This window comes from Falco biarmicus, chromosome 5 (assembly GCF_023638135.1).
Source record: "Falco biarmicus isolate bFalBia1 chromosome 5, bFalBia1.pri, whole genome shotgun sequence".
Lineage (NCBI taxonomy): Eukaryota > Metazoa > Chordata > Aves > Falconiformes > Falconidae > Falco > Falco biarmicus.
The window spans coordinates 67,697,002-67,724,233 of NC_079292.1; the positions used below are offsets into that span (position 1 = coordinate 67,697,002).

Sequence of the window (27,232 nt, forward strand, 5' to 3'; positions counted from 1 at the left end):
GCTGTGTCCAAGTAGCAATTAATACAGCCTCTTCAGGGTGCAAAGAGGTCCGCTTCTTTCAAAGCAAGGTGACCCTCTCCCAGCTCCTATCTGGGCTATGCATGCTATGCTGCAAAGGTGAGGGCATGGATTTGCAAAATATCAGATATATGCAGGATCAAGAGATGGGAAGAAAGAGGAAAAAGGATAGTCTCCATGGTGGAACCCAGTCCCTTTGGTGTATGCCTGAGTAGCACAGAAGGAGAAGCAAGCTGTAAAAGAACGATGCAAATAGACCCAGAGCTCCAACTGCTTTTGGGCTCTGGGGAACTCTGATTTAATAGGAGTAATAGGATGTCCTTCCCTGCCCGCAGTCAGGGGAAGAGCTTTCAGCAATATCTTGGAATACACTTTACACCTCATATATTTACCTCCACGAGGCAGTGGCTGCTTCTCACTACCATGGTGGCTTCTCCATGGGAGTCATGGCCCCCAGAGGGGGACTCAAGGATCCCAAATGTCCTGGAGGCAATTTCTGCCTGTGGGCATGATCAGCATCTGGTAGTGGTATGTAAGGTGCACAACGACTCCAGAGATCTTGGGATCTCAGAGGTTCAAGAGGATTCTGGCTTGGGCAGAAAATATGCAGGTTTAGTGTTAAACGCCCATGAGAAATCATGAAAACCAGAGTCAACAGCTGGCTGTGCAGCTGCAGTGCTCAGAGCATACTGATTCTCTGAAGAGTATCTGTGAGATGTTTTTTCTTAAAACGCCCACAGGAGACTAAGCCTAAAGTCCTGTAACTTCACACCACTCTTCCTTTCCATGCTTCCCCTTTACTTTTCTCTGTGTGTCTATTGTGATAATTAACTAGTGAGGCATTCTCTATATACAGGCTTGTATTTCTCAGGTTTTTTCTGTCCTTGTTCCTTCCTCTTTTTCCCTGTGTTTTCCCTCCCTGTTGTTTGCTTTCTTCATGGGTAATTAGGAATTGGAATGGTGCATCTGCTGTTCCAATAAAAGCAGAAAGCAGTGTAGTTCATTTAGAGAAGTGCTGAGATGAGAAATGGCTGAAATTCGGGGTGTCTATTTTTTGGAAGATTCCATTTGGAAGCAGGTGAAGGGTCTAGAGAACAAATCTTATGAGGCTGAGAGAACTGGGGTTGGTTAGCCTGGAGAAAAGGAGGCTAAGGGGAGACCATATCACTCCCTACAACCTCCTGAAAGGATGTTCTAGCAAGGTGTGTGTTGGTCTGTTTTCCCAAAAAACCAAGTGATAAGACAAGAGGAAATGGCCCCAAGTTCGCCAGGGAAGGTTTACATTGGATATTATGAAAAATTTCTTCACTAAAAGGGTTGTGAAGCACTGGAACAGGCTGCCCAGGGAAGTGGTTGAGTCACCATCCCTGGAGGTATTTAAAAGATGTGTAGATGTGGTGCTTAGGGACATGGCTTAGTGGTGGACTTCGCAGTGCTAGGTTAATGGTTGGACTTGATGTTCTTAAGGGCCTTTTCCAACCTAAATGATTCTATGATTTAAAAGTATGTTGTTACTTTTATTTTGAACTAGGCCCTTTTTTCCCAGTGGTTCCTGTAGTGATGAAATTCATAGGAAATGCCAATAGATAATACTTCTGAATCCAGGCATGCTCCTCAGAATGAATGCCAGCTGTTGCTGAGTCAGCTGAGAGCCGTGTGTATTTCCATACTGCAGCTGATGATGTTTGTGATTCCAGGGCTGCTCTGCAGAGCTGACTGCCTTGACACAGGTGCTCCACACCTCTTGGGCTAGCCAGCTCCCAGCATTGCTGCTTTGGAAGTTGGGAAGAACAAAGAGCTGGGTGGAAAACCTAATGGCCTCCTTCCAAGAGGCTACTTGTATGGCACAGCTGCACTAGAGATGTGAGGTATGGAGCATGGCCCTCCAGCAGCCTGCCAGGCAGTCCAGGTAAAGCCCTGTAATGTGAAGAATCTTCATCAAACCTAAGAAGTTTTCACCAGGTAGTTCAAATTTGATGGATCAGTGGGTTTTTTGCAAAACCAAAATTTTATCAGAAAATTCATGATGGATTCAAGCTGGAAGGAGAGTGCCAAGATGTAGGAGCTGAAGTATTTGTGTGAGCCTGCTTGAACATAGACTCAAATGTGATCCCACCACTTGCTTCAGTAAAAAGGCAACACAAGTAATTTATGGGCACACCAGTCAGATAGATACTTGCCACCTGAGAAGTTTAAATTAGAAATAACATGAGAACCAACAATAAGCAGGCTGGTAGAAGAGAAGTGAGCTGGGTAGTTATAGAAATGGAAGACTAGAAGGTGAATTTGATTTATCATGCAAAAATGTCCTCTCTTTTCCAGCAGGTTGCATGTCACAGGCAGGGACCAAGGGCACAGGCAGAGGTTAGTGAAGTAAAGATAATGCTTTTTTCTTCCCCCCGCTGTGTTGCTCCTGCCAGTCCTGTTGTTTCTAAGGAAATATTCCTTCTGTGAATGCATTGGAAGCCAAGGAAGTGGAAGAACTAAGCAATTTGTTATATTAAGCTAGCTGGGAGGCCAGAAGGAGGTGGCTGGGAACAGTATCATCATTGCCTGTAATTTAGGTATCTTTGTGGCTACGTCTGTCAGATATTGAGAAGGACAAAGATGATAAGCTTCACATTTCAGAGTGACAGAAAGTATGGTAGGGCCTTTGGAAGAATCTGAGACTCCATGACAAGCCAGAAGAATTAGCTTTACTGCTTATGTCTTGGTGAAGCTGCAAAAATATTTTTAGCAGGAGGTGACCCCATTTGAGCCCTGGGTCTCTGCAGTAGCACTAAGAACAGAGGTCTAAGTGCTCTTCCACTGACTTGGAGACAGAGTGTTCTTATGGCATCTGAGGATTCAGCCTGCTCTATTTCCTCTGCTTTTCTTCTCTTTTTGTTTTCTTTTCCGTTCCCCCAGTACTTTCCCCTTTTGACACTGTTGTCTCTTTTTAGTGACTTCTTTTCATGGATGAAAGTCAGTGTGTTCAAACTTGGCTGTTGATTTGTGCTGCCTATGACACCTCAAGGGCCTCCCTCGTGGTATCTTAAAAGAATCTCATTTTCAGAGGTGCTGAGCAGCTCTTCCTGGGTTCCAATACTGTGATAAGTGTGCAACACGCCTGAAAACCAGGCTCCTTACACATGTTTCCAAGCAAGGAACTCAAGAACAAGTCATTCAATATCAGTGAGCAGTTTTGGAAGTTTGGTTTAGGATTTCTTCCTTTGGATTAATTCTTCTGGCCTTCTTAAGTGATAAACCCATTTTTAGCCTTTTGTTTTTTCTGTTTTGCTCAGGTTTGTTACTTCTTATGGTTTTGCTTTTCTATGCTGTGATGTCTTCCTCTCATGGAAGTCATGATCTCAGTCCCCCTACTTGTGCTTGTCCTGTCAGTTTTCTGCTGCTGTTTCTGGTAATGCCCAGTGCTGACGTGCTGAGACCATTTCTTTGCTCTAGAGAGGTTTCAGGAGAAATGTCTGCAGAGTTAATCTAGCCACTGTCAACAAAAAAAGCAACTTATTTGTGTTACAATGTATAGGAGACATATCTAAGGAAACACATATTAGGAGATGTTTCTGTCCCAAAAGAAATAAAAGTTAGAGATAGGCAAAACTGTTTGTCATAGGATGTATGGGATCATGAGACAGATACTGATAGAAGGAAAACTTTTTATTTGGGTGCTTTTGCCCTTTTCTCTACAGCTTAACAGCAGCAGCAGGACAGGTAAGGTAAGGGAATAGAATTGTCAGCCCTCTTCTCTTTTGCTCTCCACCACCTCGGAGTGCAAATCATTCATGTCATAATCAGATTTCTCTTTCAGCATCACTGGGAGTCACTGTCCCCTTGGAACAGCCCTGGGAAAGGCATTCCCCCTTGAGTTTTCTGCTGAGTGAGCTGAACACTGACCTGCTATGGTTTGTTTTTTCTTACAGGAATGAAACCGTTTTACACCAGTTCTGTTGCCCAGCAGCTGATGCAGAGCAGAAGCCTTCATCTCTGGACTCTTCACCAAGGTGGGAAATAGCTGACAGCAAGAACTTTTCTTTTCCATCCCCTACTTCCTTATCATCCATCAGTAATCTTCCTATCCCAGACAAAACTCACATATTTTACACACCCATCTCCTCCGCCCTCCCTTATGTCCCATGTCCCCAGCACTGCTGTACCTCTCTTTTCTCTCCTAGAGATCACTGTTCATACCATCGTGTAATTGCCCACAAACCTCCTCTGGACTCCACTCACCCACACCCATGCACCTCCAAAATCATACTTTCAGCCTCTCTTCAAACATCTGCTTCCATCAACTCACATTCTTGCTTGTACCTTTTCTTATCCTTCTGCATTACTTTGACACTGACACACACATGCTTCAGTCTTCTGCTTCAGATTAGTTATCCCACATTATAAGGTGCCTGGACACACACCAGTATAATCCATAACCTTTAAGCTACAGCAAAAGTCACCAAAGAAACTCAGGGTTCTGTCTCACACCCTGAGAGATGGTGGGGGGCACGGTTTTACATGTGTGGAAATGGTCTGAGCTTGCCCGTGAAAGGCAGTTATAGACAGGTACTAATAACTATTCCAGATTTTATCCAGTGCAGCCAGATGTGGGTACACCAGCAATTGTCATAGCTGTCCCTCATCAGTGAATGACATCACTGCCAAGACCAAGGAGTTCAAGAAGCTTAAAAAATACTTGAGGTGCACATGCTGCATATAGCTTCCATGCTCTGCCTTGTCCCTCTTTTCTTGCCATCTCCTTCTCCTCTCACAACTCCTTGCACCTCCATCTCACAGGCCTATTCCTTTTTCTCAGGCCTCATCACCATTCTATCAACAGCAAACAGGTTTCTCTTCAAACATTTACCTCATCACACTGCTAGATTCTTACTGCTAGACTTTTACATCTGACCTTCGGCATCTCTGTAAGAATCCTGAGTTACTAGGGAGAGCTCTGGACAGAATTGGGCAGCTGAATTGCAGTAGTGAGGCTACAGCATTTTTAAGTGATGGTTCTCTTGTTTGTTCTGCTCACTGGAGCAGACAGTGGTTTCTGATTTCCTTCCAAGGAAACGTGTGGGTACTGGACAACTATGAAGAGAACAGGGGTGAATGTGTGTGTGTTCAAAAGTAGGGTTCAGCCACACTTGGAGACAGGGTAAAGAAGCAGGACCTCTCTTGCCCATCCATGTATGAAGATAGAGGGGTTAACCCCCATGATGTTTGTGCTGAAAGCTTTCAAGCTTTGGTAAAATTAATTTGACAGCCCCGTGGGACATCTACAGCTGGACCTCCATGGCAGATGGGGAGATGCTAGCAAGGAAGAGGAGACAGCAGAGATTTCTGTGGCAGGGACAGCCACCTCTCACTTGCATTTCTGGAGAGAGTTTTGGTTATGTGCTCTATTTTGTCTGAACTGAGGCTCAGTTTTGTTGTAGTGTTCTATTTTCATACCCTAATCCTTAATCCTGCCCCATTCTTTTCCCAGCCTTCATCTTATTTCTGATCAGTTCCCTTAGTTTCTAGCATTTTCTTGTCCTATAAAGCTGTCATTTCTACAGTGTCTTAAGCTCTAGGGTCATTGTTATGCTTTTTGTCAGGCCTTCCTTTTGTCTCAGTGACTCCCAAAGGTTCTACCCATCCCTTGAGCCTGAGTTTGCCTGCCCTCCTTGTGCTGGGTGCCACACTAGATTTCTCACCTGGGGTTTGGCAGGTAAATTGAAGAGGAAGCAATCATTTGTTGCAGTAATTTAACAACTTTGGCAAGTTGCATCCAAAGATGAGTCTGAACTAGGAAAGTCAGAAGTTGGGATGAATGACAATGACCCCTACAACATGTTGCATCTGAGCTTCCAGTTAAGGGGTTTCTCATACTGATGCCTGTCCATTTCATGCCTTTTGTAGTTTGTCCCATTCTGCAGGCCTCCGACTTTCCTTACTTTTTTCCCAAGGCTTTCTCTTGTCCTCGCCTTTTCTAATGCACCCAGACCCCAATAGCAGTCCTGAATCTGTCCGTGTGTGACACAATATTCTATGTGGACACAGATCGCTGAAGCCACCTTGGTTATTCAAAGGTGAGAAACAGGCATACAGAATTTTCGGTTTTTGAAACGGAGAAGCTTTTATATGCGATCTCTCTATGTGACTGTCTCAGGTGAGAAGAACATCCGTACTTCCCACAGTGTGCCAGAAGAAAGACAGAGCACATGCAAGACTATTGAACTCACCGATCAGCTTTATGCTGGTCAGAAAATACCTCCTAGCTTCTACCAGGTCCTGCAGTCAGCCATGGGCTTCCTTCATATCTGAAGTTACATATACAATACAGTGAGGAGGGCAAAAAAATGGCAGAGAAGGAAAAACACAGGGTCACCATGGAGCTGATGTCCATCGCTGATAGCTGTGCTGCTCTGGAATGACTCAGTACGCTGCTGGGAGAGGTTCATCAGATCATTTACAGAGCCTGTCACCCTGCTCAAATCATACAGGCTTCCCATTGAACCAAGGCAGAACAAAAGTCAATCAAGACTGAAATATGTGGGTCAGACAACCTGAATAGGCAATCAGTTCCTGGGTGAGCCAGGCATATCTCTAAATAAGCTCGTCAGGACTCCTGATGTGAGAGCCTGGGACACAGAGGCTCCCTGTGCAGCTCTCCTGAGCCCCACTGAATGGACAGCCAGTCACAAGCGGTGCTGTGGTGAAATGTGATAAACCAGCTCAGGTCTATTCTTTCTTTTCCCTCTCCATGATCAGGCATTTCTCTAAATGAGATAAATCCTGTCAGAACTGATGCCACTAATAACCATCAGCCGTCTAGTTTTAATTAGAGTTTGCTTCATTAATGCCCCAACTCGTCTCTGCACAGCAGATTAAATAATGTACTTGCAGCTCATTTACACAAACCCCCAAACTGCAAGGCTGAGCTGCAATCCTTTAATTAAACAGCCCAGCTGATCCCTACCGCTGCCTCGGCTCATCAGTCTAAGCCGATTAAAGAGAATAGGGACTAATAAAGAGCATAAACAGGGAAGTGACTCTCATTTCTTCAAGGGACTTGGAGACTCCAGTGGTGATCGGCTGCTTTCTCCTCCTCTACCAGGAGCCTTAGCTCAGCCCACATCACTTCCTCCTGGGACCTGCAAGAGTGGTCCTGCTTTCAGCCTTACCTTGTGGGACAGAAATCCTTTAGGAGACTGAGAGAACATGGGCAGCAGGAGGGCAATACAGCAGGGAAGGTGAAGGTAAAGAGGGACATCAATGCACTAAGAAGAGTGACTGCCTGACTGCAGCAGAGACCAGCAACAATAGCCATGCAGCTCAAGCATGGGGCGGAAGAAGGAAACAGGGCACAACAGTAGAAGGTTGGCAGTCAGGAACACTCTGGGACAAAAGTTTGTCTCTGCTTGTGGTTTGTGATGGTCATTGTTGTTTTGTGTGGTCTTTGCTAATGTTTGTCCTGCAAGATTTCTGACTCTTTCTTTGCTACCTGTCCAGCTCAAGATGCGTTAGCTTCACCTGGGTGGGGATGATTAGGAACATGCCTAGTGTCTAACCATTCAATAGAAGACAACTCGATGAGGCAGTTGCAATTATTCCCACTCATCGTTCTGCTTTGCTTCGAGGACTGCCACAAGCGGTGCTATCATCCTTTCCTCCAGCATGTGAATTCCCTGGGCGGGGGTTACAGCTCCATGAATTCAGCAATGCAAATTTCCCACCTGGTTGCTTAGCTGGGTCGCACCAGCAATCAACGAGACTGGTGCTGAGGCCATGAGTATTAGGAGGCAGATTTGATCCCAGAATCTGCCCCCAAGAAGCTCAGAGCCAAAGTACAGTATGAGGCGATGGCAGCAGCAGACAGATTCCTGTTGCTGAACTCAGGGCTTCCCCATTTCAAAGTACGGTGTAAATTCTGGACATGGACCACCATTGTCTCCACTGGATCTGCGCACCACTGGCTTCATGCCATAACCCATCCTGCAGGTCAGGCTTCCACTGGGGGTGCCAAAGACCGGGTTGAGGGGAATGAGGAGACTCCATGGATGGCAGTAGGAGCTAACCCTGCTTCTTCACGGAGGTGCTGATTAGACTCTGGTTTTAGCCAAACCCTATAATTTCATAAAGCAACTGCTCTTTTTTTTTTTTTTTTTTTTTTTTCTTGCTGGCTTCTGCCTGTTAACGGCAGGGTTTCATTCGAGGGATTTGAATAGCCTAGTAATTGCATTTCCCACTTCTCCCAGTCTCACACAGAGGAGACTGGCATCCCAGAACAATGACCTTAAAATGTGTCCAGCAGCAGCCCAGCTTTAACAGGATTACATACCATTTTCCTTTGTGTGGGGTAATAGGGCTGAGATGAGAAAGATTTGTTTCTATTAGAGTAATGAGAGGAAATGATGGAGTCACAATTGGAGGGAACAGTATATTCATTCAGTTGCCTTTCATAGGCTTTTCGGAGCCTGCCTCTGGCTTGCCTGCCATGCTGAATAGGAAATCAGCAGAAAATCACCTCTGCTCCAGTGGTGGGAAAAGTTCTATGTACAGTTTAAGTGCCTGGGGCTGGTCCACTTTGGCAGTGGACATGGGGATAGCACCGGAAGGCTAAAGGATCATGTCATGAAGGAGACTGGGTGGGACTGTGTGAAGGGCAGGATCAGATCCCAGATAGCTCTTTGGGAAGGGAGGATGTTCCACCTACATTTGTGGGATAGAGAAGGTCCTTCCTATCTGGAAGACGTGCAGATGAGACCTGACCTGCTTTTAAGGCAAAGGAGACAAAAAGTCCTCCCAGGAAGAGGAGAGGTCAGAGATCTGAACAGTCTTCTGGAAGGGCTTCTATGTGTACTGAGAAGGGCTGGTGTCTGAAGCATCTACGGAAACATCTATGGAAAAGTTGGGCAAGCTCTGCTCATATTTTCCCATAATTTTTCCTCACTTTCCAGTAGGGAGACTGCTGCTTAGATCAGGATTGAAACACAAATAGTGCAACTGGCAAGTGTTTATGATTATGGACCAATTAAATTGTAACTCAGTATAGTTTAGACTTCAAACAGCTGTGTACTCATTTCCAAAGTGCCTGCTGGATTAGTCGCTGTCACGGATTGGTTACTGCCTGGCATCGCAGCACCAGTTAGTGGTAAGGAGAAATGTAAGCCATTGGACACATCTCCAAGCCAGCCTTCCTCGCAGTTCTGGGGAAATTCCCTCTTGCCCCACTTCTGACTTACCGAAGTACTCAAATGGAAATATGTGTTCTTGTTGGGAGAGGTCCTTTAGGTGCTTGTTGCCCCATTTTTGTATGTGTGAGAGTGAAAAGTGAATGGACAGGTTTTGGACAGTTCTTTGAAATCAAACCTTCAAACATCTTTCTTCCCAGCTCTCCGAGCTGCATAAGAGTATGCTGCACCCTAAGCAACACATGGTTAAAAAGCAAAATCTTATTTCCTTTCGGAGGTCTGCTGTCTCTGACTCTTTATGTCTCTTTATGTGAACTTTCTGTTTCCATTGAGTGTGCATTTGTTCTTCATCCTTTGAAGTCACGCTGGAAGGCACTGGCACAAGAGAGTCATGAATATTATCCACTGCACATTAGCAGCATCACGTCCCTCTTTGGCTCCCCACTGCTGTAACCCAGGAGTATCTCTTCTCCTACTACAGCTCTCAATTTGCCCTTGGGTCACTCTAGGTCCACTGACGGTTAGATCCTCCTGAGAAATCCACAAGACTGCTTGGATTGTGAATGCAATACCCTTAAGGGTGAAGCCCATGAAGTTGATGAGAACCGCTCCCCAAGTTGATTCTCCTTTTAGATACCACTGAAGCATCTTGACAAACAGGTGGGGAATGATGATTTTCCACCAGTATCCATCACTCTTCAAGCATTACAGAAAAACAACTGAGCTACTCATCATTTTGTCTGAACTTGTGAAAGATTGACCTTGCCTTACAGAAAGAATGCAAATCCAGTTCATGAAATGGGAAATTAGCCTTTCTGGTTTAGGATTGCTCTCAGGATATTGGATATATAATCTGGAGGTCAGTGCTTCCTCACAGCTCAGAGGTACTCAGTGGCCCTGGCCCAGGTGTGAAACATGATGGTTCTAGTCTGTATCAAATCGAATCTATAACCTACCACACAAAACAGCATAACAACTCTGACTAACTGGCCCCCAGCTAGCAGTGTCAAGTGCAAGCTCTTACAATTAGTAGACTGTGGAGGATGAATTCTTCTCTGATTATTAATGCAGAACACTCCAGGTCAGGCTTACAGCACCTGGACATGCCAGTGCAAAGCAAGCTTCTACACCCATGGCCTGTGCCTTGTGTGCTCTGAGCACAAACAACTTTATATACAGAGTTCTTCAGTCTGACTTCTTTCATTCATGCTAAAGTCCTCCACAGCACTGTTTCTGAAAACACACAAGAGAAGTTTGAGCAACATTTCTGCTTTGTTAGTGCATCCTGTTTGTGCTCCTTTTCTCATTTATTTTCCTTATTGAGGTCACAGGCATAAAGAGAGGATTTTTTCTGCTTCTTAACAGCTCATCTACTTCTTACTCTTTCCTCCCTGTAGACTTAATAATCCTGTTCAAGATACTACAACTGGAGGTTGTAGGGATGCTGTAAACAGGCAGGGATGGGTCAGTAAAGTCCACATAAATATTCCCCAGGCTCACAGTTGTCAGAGTTTAGATTTTAGTCTGACACAGAGATGTGGATGAGGAGTTGATGTCTAGACCCAGATTTGAACTCATCCTAAACTTGAGTGTGAGTAGATTCCTTGCTTTTTATGGGTGTTTTGTACAGTCTGGACTAGCAGCTTTAATTGCTTTGCGGGAGCCTAGGTCCACAACCACAAAGATGTTCAGTGCATGTAGATTTAGGGGAAATATGGAAACACAATTGTAAGCAAAAAAGTTTTTAGAGAATACCCTTAACATCATAGTTACCAACAACCTTGGGAATCTCTTGCAGGGAGGTATAGTTGGCAATTCTTCTGGTACTATGACCTGGAAGGAATGGCTCTGGAAGCTTCCAAAGAAACAGGAGGTGAGTTTCAGATGCAGTGTGTCAGTCCTCTAAAGGGATCCACCAGAACATTTTGGCACTATCTCCCACACAGGCATTTCTCTGCTCCTTTTCTCCAACAGCTGGTGCAACCACTTTCAGGCAAGATTGTAGAACATGAGGGTGGGGAAGTATAGTGAGGAATAGATGAGCTGTTCAACAGGGAAAAAAATGTGGCAGAAACTGGAATCACCTTGTTACATTGTTTGCTTTATTCGCCTGTATCAACACCTTTCTTCAGGAAGCAGGAAGACAGCAGAAGAGAGAGGCCAAAGAAAACCTGTCTGAAGTATCCGTTTTTGAAACTGCAAAGATACCTGTTAGACATATTTTCTGAGAGCCTGAAGCTGTATCCAGCCATTACATGGCCACATATTACGTCTTCCAGTCCTTCCTGTTCCCCTGTTTCTTCTGTTGTTTACATGAGTCCTACACTTGAGGAATTCAGACTTGGATTCAGGTGCTCTTCTCCCACATGTGGCAGTGTTTGCAAGACAATCAATCATGGCCAGGTTTACAGTTGTGGGAGCCACTTTCAGCAGTTATTGAGATCAGTTAGTTGCTTTAATACTAGGTGAATCACTCATGGCTTGCAGATGATCCTCACGTTCTCTCTCCTATATTGCAAAGAATTCCGTGCTGGTAACATGGCAACTTCTTGGTACTGGTGGAATGCAACATAAACACCTACTGTATCCTGTATTTTCTGTGAGATAACACCACAGAGATGCATGAGAAGAGGCTATGCCAGCTGTGGAAATAGTCCTGTATCTAGCACTAGAAAACAGGCACAGACAGTTGATGAAGTAATAGCAGATGGACTGTGGTGGAGCTCACACCCTTCATGCTAATCCTCTATTGATACCATCTGACCTGATCTGCATTAGTCAAGATGCACTCACCCCCAAAACTGGGTCATTGCAGATCTTTTGTACACTAAGGTGTGTTCTGTTGAACTGGACGGATGGTTTCTCTGGACCCTCTGTCCACACACTTGTTCATGGCTTACAAGGTAGAGACAGAGAAGGCAAAGAGATGGAAAAAGCCACTGAGAAAGAAAGGGATACAGACTCATCCCAATGAATAAAACAGTGCTACTGTAAGGAAAATGGATGGCAACCATGCTATACAGAGAAGGAGAATGACAGGAGAGGAGCAGGAAAAGCAGGAAGCTAAAAAATAGTGTAAATGAAAGAAGAAACTGGAGGGAACAAGAACATGTGAACAGGAGATAAATGAGCAGGTCCCTTGGCTGGAATATTCCTTTTCATGCCAGTATTCTTTGGCAGTGATAGCAATGAGGCTGTGACCTTTTATTACACTTTTTCTTGTAGTATGATGTCAATCCAAAGGCCTTTTATCTTTTCTGTGCTCTGCAACACTAACTCACTGCTATGCAGGTTCATCTTCTGACCACTCCCATGGGGCAGGCTCTGTGTTCAAATACAATAACCGCTCCTTTTGGAAAAACATGTCTGTGTCCAGAGTTCATTCTTCCACATGTGGCCCTGGCAGAATTTCTTATGCTCCAGGAAGAACTGAAGAGTCTGAGGTGCTGAAGAGGTGCACACTGTACAGCTGCTCAGGCCACTCTATCTAGGCTCTGCAAACAGCTAGATAGCTAAGAGAGAGGGTGTAAAAAAGTTGGAAGATTTTGAAACTGTCAGCTGGCCTGTTCAGAAGCTGCAGAAGAGCTGGAAACCATGTCATCTTCTGTGAGAAAACATCATGCTGAAGAAAAGTATCAAAACATAAACAGGAGCTGAGTTCAGTAAGATTTTGCTTCTGAGACTGAGGAAACGTAACACTGGCCACACCATTTGGAAGTGTGTTCTAGTAACTTCTAACCATCTCTGGTTGGCACCTTGGTTCTTGGCACACAGAGATCGTACCGTCGTCCCACTGGGATCTGTATTTGTCTAGTGACTAGAGCCATGTGTCACCGATGTCATGTCCCCCACTGGTATGTTGCTGCTTTCCTGTAAACAGGTTATGACGCTGCTGTTTTTGCCTGTGTATCTGGGTTGACTGCAATCTCTCTCATTCCATCTTTTGGGGAAAGAGGGAAGATGGGGATAGGCTACCTTGTGTACACATTGCTGATACTCTATTGCATGTCTTTGGGGATGACTGGCGAGATACAACAGATGCCTGAGATTTCCCAGAATACACTAATGTGATAGTGCTAGGTCAAGATGCACAAAAATGGATGGTGCAGAATGGCATTGTGAAAAATATTGCTGTGCTGTTACAGCACAAGTGGATCTGATAAGCATGTTAGATTGTCTTAAAAAATAGCGTATTAGGCTAGATCCTCCACTGACTTTGGTGCAATCCACTGGCATAATGCCATTCAGCACCAGCTATAGTTTGCTCAAACATGTTGTAGGATTGGTTGTTTCAAGGCAAACTTCTATTTTTCTTAATGATCTTGCCCCAAAAGGTCCATGTCTGAGTATGAAGTATGGGAATAGTTTTCGTTCCTCATAGGGAAGAAAAGTTTAAGTGGCCCTAGGGGTATATGAGCTTGTATGACCAAATGTGTAAGTTACTAAGTCACCCTGTTTTCTGAAAGGGGGAATGTAGAAAAGGGAAGAAGGCCTCAGGGAAGAGAAGTGACATGAAATGGATCAGAGTGAAGCAGCAGTGACAAAATAGGTTAGAACTTGGAAAAGCAGATCTTTGTATCTGCTGCATAAGGCTGCGGGGGTGGCCACTGGATTGGAGAAAGGAGGAAGGAATGCTAACCATGCTGGTTTTGTTTTGGTCTTCTGCCGTAGGCCAACCCAAAATCCTAGATCTGAACATACTGCCAAAGTTAAAATCTGGATCATATCTGATTTCCTGTCTGGTGAATGGTGTTTGGACTGTCTATATTGAGGATGGTGATTTGAGGCTGTGTTACTCTATGCTGAGGAAGACCGGGCTTCCTTCTGCTTGGTTTGACATGAGCAGCGGTCTTCTGCTGGGCTGCGGTGATCATAAGAGATGAAACATCTGAGATACTAGAGAACAGAAAGAAAATTTATCTGGGTTACACAAAGATCTTCCTGTGAAGAAGCTCACTCACTGCCATCAGAAATCAATTACCCTGATCCCTTAGGGTAAGGTCCCTTAGGAAGGAACCCAGAGCTGCAGTCCAACCTAGGGTCTGTCACAACAGGTGGGAAAAGATGACCACAGAAGCCCTTGCCTAGGTCTATAAATGTCAAAAGTTGTGTCCCTCACCCGGCTCACAGGCAGCTGTAATAGGAGAGCAACGGGCTGAGGGGATATGCAAGGCTTCCTTGCCTTGTAGAGGTTCTGCTGCCTCCCAGCCCTGAATTCATCTCATTTTAGCAGTGAAATTCTATCTTCTGCATGATTGCACCGGCAGGCTTTTGTCAGCGAATTTGGTGATGTTCAAACCTGCCTCAGGGATGAGGAGCCAAGAGATCTGAGTCGAAGTGGCAGAAAGACTGCTGCTGAGAAGCCAAGTTTCTCTTTCCCGGGGTGCTGAGCAGGCAGTTACACTAATGCAGGATGCCATCTGTTTTTTCCTTCTCTAAAAGGTCGTGTTTACCAAACATTGCAGAGGCAAGAGAGGTCTGGGGTTAAAATGAAAGTAATTAAACCCTGCAGAGCAGGGCCCCTCTATGCCTTCACTGTCTGCTTGGTGCTTTTCACACCTCAGTGATAAGCACAGGTGCCCTGTTTGACACAGCCACATGTAACCCCCTCTGCAGTGGACAGACTGTGGGACCTCCTAGTCTAGCCTGCAGAGACAGAACAGCAGCCAGCCTGGGGCATCAAGTACCGAGCCCTGTGCTCCTGCAGATGGTGAAACAGGAGGCATGACTGGGAAGGGAGGAGGAAAGAGGGTCATGCCAGAGAGGTGACCCAAATGTCATTCTGAGGTGTCACCCAGACACATGTAGGAACTATAAGAAAAAAATCTGTGTGACAACCACACCACCCAGCACAGCCAGCCTTGTACCACAACCCCCACTTCCCATGCAGTGGGAGCTGCCTCGGCTGTTCCAAGTCACCCTCTGGAGGAGCCTATTGTGTCCATGAAAAAAGCAGAGATCCTAGGCTGCAGGTGGCTGAAGTTACTCATAAAGAGCCTGTACCTCAGACACGCAGCCAGCCCAGACTGACACCTGGATAATCATCTTTGCACTGTGAGGGCACAGGGTGCATCAGAAAAGTTTAGCTCCTGTAGTGCTGTTCTGTAGCAAAAGGCACAACAACACAACAATGTGGAAATTACACAGCACATGGGGATCATGTTTAAACACCAAATCTGAAGTGGAGGCCCTGGCTTTGGCGTGTTGGACTGTGCGGGACATGAGGCATTTGGTACTATTATTAAATTTTCTGTCAGCTCAATATACATGCCACCAAAACCACTTTAAGTAATGTTGAAAAGATGTTGCCTGGTTCAGTCTGTGCTAAAGGATGTTAAATATAATTGATTTCCAATATATTTACCTTACTGTACTGTCAAATCTATTTTACAGGTGTGTGTGCCAGCCTTTTTATGAAACAAATGATATGTTCTGGGATGGGTAATGAGCTTTATCATTAATTCCTCTCGGGTAAAACTAGTGTGAGAAGATGGCTTGATGCCACTGCTTTGCAAGGTGTTACGTGAATGTAGACAAAATCAGAATCGTGTTCCTATATTTGTCTCTGTTGGGGGAGACTGTCTGAGAAAGCTGCAGCTTGGCTGGCAGGGGATGATTTGCCAAGATCAAGTTCCAAGTTTTCTGTCTCTCTGGCAGGAGAGACTTTTGCCTTCCATCATTTTCAGCATGCTCCCAGAGAACACTGCCTCCAAGTCACTCTAAAACCTGAACTTAAAAGCAAATAAGAAGCAATTCTTTTGGACTCAGACCCCCAGCGTGTTAGAAATCTCTGAACCTTGCAAAGATCCCATAATATATTACCGAGCCTGTCTCAGCCATGTTCTTATCAAATTCTGATCAGCCCATTCACCATATGTTATGGGTATCCTTAGGGAACACTGAAATGAAATAAAAATAAAATAAACTGAAAAGGCACTTTGGAACCTGCTAACTCAGCAATTGATTTTATATTTTTTTCTGAGTAGGGAGAGGAGAAAGGACAGGGGAAATGCTGAAATGTCTTAAGACAGAGGAAGCACAGGTTCTTGCAGACTTGGGATCTGGACTCTGTTCTCTTGACATTAGCTAGTGACCTCTTTTTCTAATTCTCCATATGGCACTTTGTAAGGATTTTTTATCCTGGCATCTCTGAAGCTTTGAAGTCTCACATAGCTCTAAAGCCATGATAATACTAATAGCTTACAGCACTTTAGAGCATATATACAATAACCAACTGATCCTCAAAAGGACCTCTGTGAAACGGATTCATAAATTTTTGTGGTCCTTCACAACTAGTCCATGTAGTCTTTGCCTCAGTTACAGGTCACAGTCCTGCACACTGACCTTGAACACCATGAAGAAGGCATTTGGTAAGTTATACATACAAAACAGTGGTGTGGTCTTCTCCTGGAGTAACACAAGGACACAAAGAGGAGGTGAGACCAGCCTCTGTAGTACTTTTGCTAACACCTGACATCCATAGCTTCCTCCTGTCCAGTTAGCTAGATGATTGCATGACCACTATAGCTTCCAGCAGGGCATCTGAGCATCCTCTTCTTGAGTGTCTGATTTCTTATACCACTATCCGAGTCCAGAAGAGCCACTGCTATTTTCGTTACTCTGTTATTGCTCTTATTTATCTGCAATATTTTTTCTTGTAGGAGAGAAGGAGCAAAGAAATGAGTTTTGTGTCTTGACCACATGGGAACTGTGTAGCTCTGGAGTGATCAGTGAGAAGGCTGTTTTAATTTCTTACAGGACTAACATTACTGTCCTTGAGTAGTTCTCCTGGCCCTAGAGCCCTGTTTAGTTACTCGGCTACCCTGTAAACACCTTTCTGAGAGCTCTGAAAATTACTTGTAGACCATGAACTGAATCTGGTATTTGACAGTGGTGCAATGGAATGTAATGTCTAGAGCATCCATTTTCTGTTTTCTTGCCTACAGGTCTAGCTTGAAATTGTCTTGAAATATTTGGGGGATAAGGGGCTGCATGTTCTTTCTTGAGTCATCAGATATGGGAACGTTCAAGTTGACAGTCCAGATCCAACAGATAACCATGGTTCAGCAGGCAGTTAGAAGCACAGGTGTGTGTTTCCACCATCAAGGAGGTGGTAAGGAGTATGCAAGAAAGTGCACCATCCTGATGCTGTAGGAACTGAGAAGCAGTCAAATTTCTCCCAGGACAGAGTATGATATGACAACTCTCTACAGACTTGGGGAGCTGATACTACTAGGAATGGGCTGATGGGCTTCTCTGGTTTGATAATGTACTTACTATCACTGATTTGGGCTTTAGGTTTCCAAAATACCTGGAAGTGAGAAAAAAGGAAACAATAAAAAGACCTCTACATAATACCATTTCTCCTCTATCATCTCCCTACATCTTTCCCTCAGTGTACTCCTTAGAGAAAATCTTCCTGAGAAATCTGCACATAGAAGCTGAATATCAGAAATCTCACTTACCTATGCTGGACAAAAATATTTATGGGTGCCCAGCTGAATTTTCTCAGTGAGAGCTTTTTCACCATCCTGCTTTCTTGAAACAAACACTAGGGTTCAGTTCAGAACCCTGATATCCCTGTTTGGAAATGCTAGACTAGATACAGTGTTTTATATAAGTCCTGAGTTGGATTGTCTGTAGTTACCCTCTTTATTAACAAAACTGATTTCTGTCTGCAGCAGGCATATACAAGTCAGCAGTGCAAAAGTAGCAGGAGATACCTGAAACTTGAGAGATGTTTTCTACAGTAGATCACATCTATTTGTAATAATGACTAAGCTAGTTGCTATGGGTCATAAAAATAATATAGGAACATCTAGGAACAACAGAACAGCTGAATTTGTAGTTTTCCTTTTTTATCTGATTGCAAGTGATTTCCATTAATATTACAACTTCCAATCAAACAGAATTCAAAGACATTACAAACCTTCCCTACCTGATTGCATGACTAGCAGAAAATTGCTTCATTTATCATGCAGGAGTAGCTGTGAAAACTGTGAAAGATGGTGGTATATGATACTTTAGGACAGCAATTAAAGAACACTTATTGCAGTTGAAACTGCAGGGGTGATGCTGGGATGCAGAACTAAATTAACCTAGTTGCGGTTTGACCAGGACATTGGGACTCACACCTTAGATTCCGCATGGGACTTTTAATTATTACAAGTGGTTAGAGAAATTTTCTCATCCAAGAAACAACATGCAATAGCTCCATTCCCTTCCATTCCCTTCCTTTATCCCACAGCCAGGGAGACTGATTGGTCACTGGCCAAGAGAAAGCAAGTGGATTGCTATGATTTACTTTGTAACATTTTTTTCCGAGAGATCTTCCATGCTGTAATATCTATCGTTGCCCTACTTACTTTTCTTACTGTTGTTTTTTTTTTTGTTATTATGATTATAATAGCTCCTGAGCCTTCACTTATCAACAAAATCTGTTGTCTACCAATGCACATCAACTGTGTCACTCAGGACAGAGGGAAAAAACCAGGTTCATTAAGATTTTAGCCTATATTTCACTGCAGCATCAGTTTTGATCGTTAGCAGTGTGTTTTGTCTCTCATATGGGGGCTTCATTTGTCACTACTACTGGACAACAGAGAAGAGGCCTCCCCATAAGACTTCCTCAGAAACAAGTTCAAGATGGGAGTAAACCTGGGAGGGATAGAGGGTGCTAAGTGGAACCACAGGGCTGTAATGGTACCATTCAGGCTGCTAAGCAAACCCTGTCTTTACCCCTTTTTTCCATTGCTTTTAAGTCACTGAAGTTTACCAGCTGAAGCTGAAATTTCCTAGGTTTGGTCCCTTGCCCAAAGGTGAATTAGGTTTGTGTCCTGGTTTCAGCTGGGATGGAGTTAATTATCTTCTTAGTAGCTGGTTCTGTGCTGTGTTTTGGCTCTGATGTGAGAACAATGTTGATAACGCACTGATGTTTTTGGTTGCTGCTGGGTAATATTTATGCTAAGTCGAGGAATTTTTGGTTTCTCAGGCCTCGTTAGTGAAAAGGCTGGAGGGGCACAAGGTACTGGAGGGGGACATAACCAGGTCAGCTGACATGAACTAGCCAAAGGGATATTCCATACCATGGGACCTCGTGCTTGGTATATATATACATACCTGGGGGGTTGACCGGTGCGGGCAGGCCATTGCTTGGGGTCAGCGGGTGGTGGGCAGTTGCGTTGTGTACCTCGTGTTCCTTCTTTTCCCTCTGGATTTTATTCTTTCTCTCCCCCTTTTCATTCTAACTGTTATTGTCACCATTGTTATTATTGTTCTTTCATTTTTATTCTATTGCAATTCTTAAATTTTTCTTGTCTTAACCCTCGAGTTTTACATTCCTTTCCAACTCTCCTCCCCATCCCTCTGGGTGAGGGGGAAGTGAGCGAGTGGCTGCATCGTACTCAATTACCAGCCAGGGTTAAACCACAGCAGTTTGTCTTTTCTTTTTGGAGATTTTTTCCCCATTAAGTAAAACTGGTTCCACTTTTTTTTTTTTCTTCACAAAAGAACATGTAGAAACTATTCCCACTTCAGCAAGAGTATTTGCCATTGCTTTCCGAACAGCACAACAGCCAAACCAGCAGGGGGTTAAAAAATTTATATTTAGCATAGAAACATCTAGCTGAAAAATGCCTTTGAGTGCTTCAGTGGAATCTGGTTTTGATTTGACCGAATTTTGACCCTCAGAAAATTCCATGTATAAGCACAATACATTCTGTATGGTTGTATTCACTGGGCTCAGAGCATGCATGGAGGAGAAAGGCAAGGTTATATGTGTACGTGTTGTTAGCTTACATCCTTATCCTAGCACAGTGACTTTAGGGGCTTCAGTTATGTTATGCACTGTGAGCAGGAACACTGAGCTTGGTGGTGCTTTGCACACATCTGTGACTGAACGGGTGCGCTTAGTGCTTGCAGTCTTAGGGCCCTCCTGTGTCTTGAGGAATAACCTAAATGCCTATTGAGGTTAAAGGGGCTTCAGAGCATTTTGGGTTGGTCCAACGCCCTTTGCCTCATTGGCCAGGGTAAGAATCAGGTCCAGGGAGGGTTACCTAGGGTCCGACACAGCCCAGTCATCAATGGGTAGGTCCATGGTGATGAGGCAGGTCCAAGGTCAAGCTGGGGAGTCAGCCTGCGTGTCAGAATCCAGATCAAGTGTGTCCATGGCCATGCACAGGGGAAGGCTGTGGCAGAGCTGGAGACCAGCATTCTACAGCGTTGCTGAGGCAGGGACTGACTGATCTGGGCTGGGCTGAAAAGGGGGAACTGTGAGGGGATACTTGTGGGGACCCCAGGTGAGGGTGGTCAGGCCACTAAGGTCTACTAGTGCACTAAGGGCCCTGACAAGGCTTTCCAGAAAGCCTGGAGAATTTTCATATCTGGAGATATTAAAGAGTTGACTGACTGAAGGCCCAGATCAACCTTATCTGTCTTTGAAAATGGCTCTGCTTTGAGCAGGGAGTTGGAATAGACACTTCCAGTCTTCCTTCCCTGCCTAGATTATTCTGCGATCCTCCAAAGCCTGCTGGTTTTTCCTCTATATTAGCAGTGCATGCAGGATATCCTGTCACTATGAATGTTACGCACTTAGACTCCAAACTGTGTGCGACAGAAAGCCAAACAGGTAGCATATACTAGAGGTGATGTACAGCCTTACAGAGCAATGAGGCTGAACGCTGCAAACTCTTAGGCCCACACTTCACGTTCTACCATGAGCAGTCAGTGGAGGTCCTCAGAAAAACAGAGTTAAGCATATGTGCAAGTGTTTAGAGGACCATCATGTCAGGGAATATTTGCTGGCATTTAGAGTCCATTCATGCTCCAAGGGAAGTCAACTAGCTCCCTAGTCTACTGCCTCGGGCCCTGATCTGCCCTGAAGAAAGTCTGCATAGCACACCGTGCACTGTGGCCTTGACTCAGCAGAGCGATTTGTGCTATGTGTCTTGCTGAATCAGAGCTTATGTGTCTAGCTGAAGTTGCTTTGTAGGGCACAGTCTGTTTCCCACTGAAATACTTGTGAGGCTTTTGGCATGCACTTCAATGAAAACATGATCAAATCTATGTCACCTGGCCACCTCTTGAGCTGAGGATAAAAATTACTGCTCTGCTGGTTAAAATGAGAATGTATAGAACAGGGTCTGACAATAAAAATGTTACAGTGAGAGATGTAAGGGAAATGCCTTTTATTGATGTTTCCTGCAATGTGGATGGACATAGAAGAGATGGAGTTAAAAATGGGTACTTCACATGTACATCTTCAGGTGTAGCAAAAAATATTCAATTATATAGTATCAAGAATAGAACAAGGAAAGATTTTGTAAGGTATACTACCTAAAAGAAGAGTGTTATGGCTCATTTTAATGGTAGTATTTCCTGATTGATGGTTATGCAAATGTCATCTTAATATGCTTTGATAAAGTTAGTTATATAGCATTTATGTAAGAGACTGGTTTCTTCTGTGGATTTATTTTTTAAGTCTAACTGATGACTACATGCATGTGTATAAAAGGACAAACTTTCTACCTTTAAATCCTTCATCTTTCTTAGTTCTGAAGGTGTGGTACTGTCTTTGACTAATCTGATTTGGAGCCCTTTTAGAAACTGTGGGAATATTTCTAAATTTGATTGTTAAATCTACTGAACAGAAGAGCTGCCATTGGAGAGAATAAACTTCCTTTTGAAGTACTAGTAAGTATGCAGAAGTGCTCCGAGGCTTAGGAGGCAAAGTCTATTTACAGTTAGAAGACTTGGGCTCATAAATGCTTACAGCACTTTCGAAAATGAGACTTAAATGCTTCTAAAGTAATTTGGGCACTACAGAAAATCATATCTAATTTCCCTGATTTTGCTCTGACACCAACACCAATCATAAAATGATTTGTTATCTAGATGATAGCAGAACTGGTCGTATGTGGACCAAATCCAAGAGAAAAAAATGGGATTTGGAAGTGAATTAAATAATTTAATGGTGTTTAAATGTGGGAGGCAGTACATATCCTTGGTTTCAATGAAATTAAATGCATTGGTTCTGTAGTAATTATTTCCAAACTAGATGTTGCCGTCAGCTCAATACTCAGCCGCTGGAAACCAGTGGAGCTGTATCTGGTGTACACGGTGCAGTAGAACCCAGAGTCCATGCAGACTGGCCAGGACACTCTTGGAAAACATATATTATTCCTCTGCAGCCACTTGGAAGGAGACTAATATAACAACAAACAAACACTCTCATGGTTCAAACACTGCCCCAGAATACCAAAATGTTGTTTGAAATTGGATGATTTTGGAAAATATTTGGCAAGAGAGGTTAACGACAGGCTTCCTCAGGACTTCAATGGATCAGACCTACGCTAATCCCATCCTGCTTGGGGCAGCGTGTCAGCTCTCTTAGAGTGCACTGTTGTCAGGCCCTGGCTTCACACACTTACTGCTGTGGCTGACAGGAGAAAAGTGTTTTCCTTGCTCCACAAGATCTCAGTGGCACAACAATCTGTGGGTCAGAAAGAAATGGCTTCTTTCATGGAAGCTCTGCAGCCTGCTATGGCTGTGTTGCAGACATGCTTTGAAGAGTCAGGACCTCAGGGCTGGCTGGCTCTGTTGCATTTATATACCCTGAGCTCTGCAAGAGTTCCTCTGGAAACCCTGCAACGTTCAGCTGCCACTGCCCCAATTCCCACATGCCCTTAGAAACTCCAGGGGAAAACTGGATCCTTAGGATCCAGGCCCCATGCCAAATGGGACTCTGGGATGCACAAGGAGATGCTGGGCAGTAGGCAGCAAGGGCATAGGGGTGACTGCCAGCTGCTAGCTACTCCAGAGAGCAGGAGACATGTCCGTAGGCCATGACACCCTCCTTGGCTCCTCACTTCTAACTGCAGCACCTCAAGCAGAGGCAGCCGGGCAGCTCCGGGATTCACAGGACTGGTTCATGCAGTGTGTGCAGCTCAGGTGCCTGCTCTTAGGGAGAGAGGGACCAGGGCTTTGGCTGCATCAACCTAGAGTCCTGATCCATCACTGAGAGAGACCCCTCACAGCCCAGGCTTCCTAAACATTTAAAATGCAGCTCAGTGAATGACTGTAGCAAACAACAATAAACATAATCATAAACAAAACATAATAAAAACAAATAAAAAAAGCGAAACGTTGCGTTTTGTTCACAGTGACGATCCCAGCGGTTCCACAAGCAAGAAAGCCGGGTGTGAAACGGAGGATCCGAAGGAGGCCGGCAGACAGAGTGGCCAGGAAGGCAGGTCCGACACCCTGACGCTAAAAGCCCAGCATGCGGAGCTCCAAGAAGAGCAGGCAGCGGGGTGTTCCCCTCTGGTGCAGAAGGCGAGCCTCCACCACACGGGCTCCCCAGTGAGAGTGCAGCGCAGCAAAGGGACGGCCTCGTGTTCCCATGCAGCTGCCTCCGATTATGAGCTCTCCCTTGACCTAAAGAATAAACAGGTACAGAGGCTTCCTCCTCAGGCTGTGGGAGAAGGGGACGGGGTGGGTGGGACTGCATTGGCACTGTGGTGGGAGTCTTTCAGCAAATACTTCAGCCTTTTGTTCACCTTGAGCTTTCGCCCCGCCTGAGCAGGCCTGGCCCTTTGGCTCTGTGGGGCTGATGGAGGAAGTAGCTTCCCCACCTCTGACTGCAACACCCTTTCTCACAAGGCTCTGCTCCTTGTTGCCTGGGTTCTGTGGTCCAAAATGGACCCAGATACTCACTTGTGACTGTAGACTTAGAGACAGGTTGTGGGCAGCCAAGAGCTGCGGCATCCAGAGATACTGCCTTGCTCACAAGCGTACAGTACCTGTAGGGCTCACAGCAACTGATTGTCCAAAAGACCACCCTCATGGGAGAGGTCTCTGAGAGCCATCTTGCCCTCTTGGATCATGCTGGGCAGGCCCCCAGTGCAGTTCCACGATAGCCTCTTCAAAGCATGAGCTTTCAGGGGAAGTGGGGTTTACTCAGTGAGTATCCTGCACTGTGTCTTATCATGGTATTTGTGTATTGGTACCATGACTGCCTTCAATCCAGCGATGGATGCTGAAGAGACAGGCAGGTTTACCAGGCTGAGAGAAAAAGATTCAGTTCTTGAAGTTGCAGGCCTTGCCTCCTGTGCCCAAGGCTACAGCCTAGCTCCAGAGCACAAGTGTATCCATCTCTAGATGCATGTCCTGATAGGCTCCCAGCAGGGGATCGCAGAACAGGGGCTAATAGCAGCTGGCCTCCTCACTCAAAGGCAATGAGGTGGAACATGCCCCTCACTACCCTGTGTCTCTGTAAATTACAGCCTAGGAATGCTGTTGTGCAAAACAAAACCTAAAGAATCGTTTCTGACTTCCCTGGGATGGCAGCTCAACCATAGGCTGTTTGATATGCAGACCCTGCAGTATGTGAGATGAAGAAGACAAGCAAACATTAGTGACAGTGTCCAGATTACTTTCAGTGGGAGGATTCAGTGGGAACTGTGCTATTCCAGATGAAGGGTCTTGGCTAATGAGGTTTCCACAGAAGAAGCTCCTGCTTCTGGAACATCTCTCTGCCACTTCCCTCAAGGCTTTGCTGCTGTCCCTAAATGTGCATGTCAGATCAATAGCCCAATAAATTCCCAAGCAGAAAAGAGACCGTGGCTCTTTAGCTCTGTCTTTCTCAAAATACTGCATACTCAATTCAGATGGAATTCTTGCTTCAGACCATGGGAAGAGACTAATTAACTGGCTTCACAAACTAATGCGACATATCCTCAGGGTGGGCGAGATCTTGGCTGCTATATATGGGCTAAGCCTTCTTGATGTCCTAGAGCTGCTCCGATTTGTCTTGGGGAGTGTCTGTCCTGCATTATTTTAGCTTTAAGGCCATGTTGTCCTATCACTGTTCTTGCAGCAGAGGCCAGACCTGCCCTGGATGCATGTGAGACAGAGAGACATGTTAACTGCTCGTTCATTAAATTCTAGTGCCTCACAGTACTGACCTTGCAGGGACTTAGCCTGTCGTAGGTGAAACCACTTTTCTCACAGCAAAAGGGGCTTAAAGTATGTGTGCTGTGTGCTCCTCCAGCCTGATGGATGTCCTCAGTGGATTGCCTCCAGCTCTGGAAGGGGAGATTTTCAAGGAGTGAAGAGTATTAATTCTTCCAGTCTTGCACTCTAGTATGTGTTTTCTTAAGTATTCCTATCAATCTACTTGTAAGGCAGTTCTCTTGAATGGGAATAAGGGTGATAGGACCCTCACAGCACTGTCCCAGTAGTTTCCTAGTCATAGCAAAAATTGTAAGACATTAATAGAACTTAGAGTAAGAAAAACAGGTGGAAGGAGACATTTTTAGTCTTACAGTGTAGTTGAAGTCACTTTTACCTTTTGGGAGAGGACTGGGGAAGGAGAATAGTGTACAGCCTCCTCTGGAGGGCTTGGAGGTGTAGGTCATCTACCAGCCATTGCCTCTCAGCATCATACTAGAGGGTTGCAGGGTGGGGAATGGCTCTCCTTGTTTTCTAACCCATGAAACAGAGCATGCTGACAACACACAGAGCAGAAGTACACTATGCTGGGAGGCTGGAGAGGAAACCCAAGTGCTGAAGTTCCCCTATGTTTTGACTCTTGTAATGTTGGGGAAATGGAGGGGATCACAGGAAAGAGGAGCATGCTTTCAGTCGTTACACTTCTGCAGTGCTGAAGGATGGTAGATGTCCCATGGATGGAGGGAAATGTCCCATTAACGCATGGCCCATATAGCAGTGTCCTTCCATTGTGAAAGATTGGTGGGAGGGAGAGGCGTTAAGAGTGGGTGATAGAGAACATGTATGCTCTGTATGTCTTTTTATTTTTTTATAATGCATGCATTGAATTGAGTGACTCAGATGCTGTCACTGAGCCTGATTCTTTCCTTGTTAACATGGTGGCATGTCGCCATGCTCAGTGGCAACCTGAGTGGAGAACCAGTGCTAACTGAGAATAAGATCAGGCCCATTCTCTCATGGCAGATTTCTGAATTTATGCCTACGGGCAACAAAGCCGTGGGGTGTGCACCTCAAATATTTGGCCATATCCAGGCCTGGCACTTTGGCTTGCCTTAGGCTGACCTTGTTAAAGCTCCTTTCATGTGCAGTCCCTCATGGCAATGGATATTTCCCAGCCATTTCTAATTCAGCCACAAGGCCTGAATTGCTCAGGCTGAGTGTTCATATTGAGGCCCAGAAATGTATTAAGCTAATTATTCTTTGAAATCTCCCCAGCCCCCCTCCTGCTTTTCTCTTGCTTTGGCACCGGCTGTCGGATAATTCCCCAGAGAAGAGTAGCTTTAAGTAGGCAATTACTTGTGATTCATAGGGTTTATTAGGAGTGAGAGAAGGCCAATCATGTCTGGCCTTTCTCGCCTCTCAAATGGGAAGAGAAGGTTCCTCCAGCAAGCCAGACATACATCTCCATTACCTGTGACTGCTGTGGTGCTAATGGATGCCCTTTCCTCCTCTGGAGAGGAAGAAAACAGGCCACAGCTGTGTGAAATCTTTAATTCCTCTGGAGTGTCAGTTAGCTCAACCTGGTAGCATGTCTCAGACATCAGTAGACAGTAAATGGCTGGGCTGTATCAAGGAGAGAGAGACAGAGACCCACTCCTACCAAGCAAAGGTGGGGAGGGCACTTATCTGTGGACGTACTGCTTCTAGCCTTGGCAGTCTTCTCAAGCATCCTTTGCACCAGTCTCCGGTCCTTGTTATCCCAGCTGCAAGAGCTGTAGGACTGCCTTTGCTTTGGACAGGGCCGGATAGCAACGGACCACATGCCGCACATGTCCTTGCATGCCTGGTATGAGCTGGAGAACAAGCTAGGTTGGAAGTCCTCTCACTTTACATCTTGTTCTGCTCCTTAATGCCTTAGCCCTTTGGGAGGACTGAGATAATGGACTGCAAAAAGCTGGCAATGTTTCATCAAGGTACTGACAGCTTGCGCTGTTCCTTTAGACTTTTAGAAGGATCTCTCCTCTTAGTAATTATTAAAGTCTGCCTTTTTGGGAGCTGTTCTTGCATGAGATAAACTGGCCTTTTACTTCAGATAA

At 45.0% G+C, this 27,232-nt stretch overlaps 1 protein-coding gene across 7 annotated transcripts in view; it reads left to right on the forward strand.

The window, feature by feature from the left end:
• IQSEC3 (IQ motif and Sec7 domain ArfGEF 3) overlaps positions 1-27,232 on the forward strand; it is a 106,982-nt gene that overhangs the window by 42,343 nt on the left and 37,407 nt on the right. For 6 of the 7 annotated variants that reach the window (XM_056341115.1, XM_056341114.1, XM_056341120.1 and 3 more), the window contains exons 2-3: positions 3,939-4,019; positions 23,348-23,636. In XM_056341115.1, coding sequence (XP_056197090.1) covers positions 3,939-4,019; positions 23,348-23,636 — 370 coding nt within the window. Of the gene's footprint in view, positions 1-3,938; positions 4,020-23,347; positions 23,637-27,232 lie in introns of those variants that run through there. The other variant, XM_056341121.1, reaches the window with a different exon arrangement.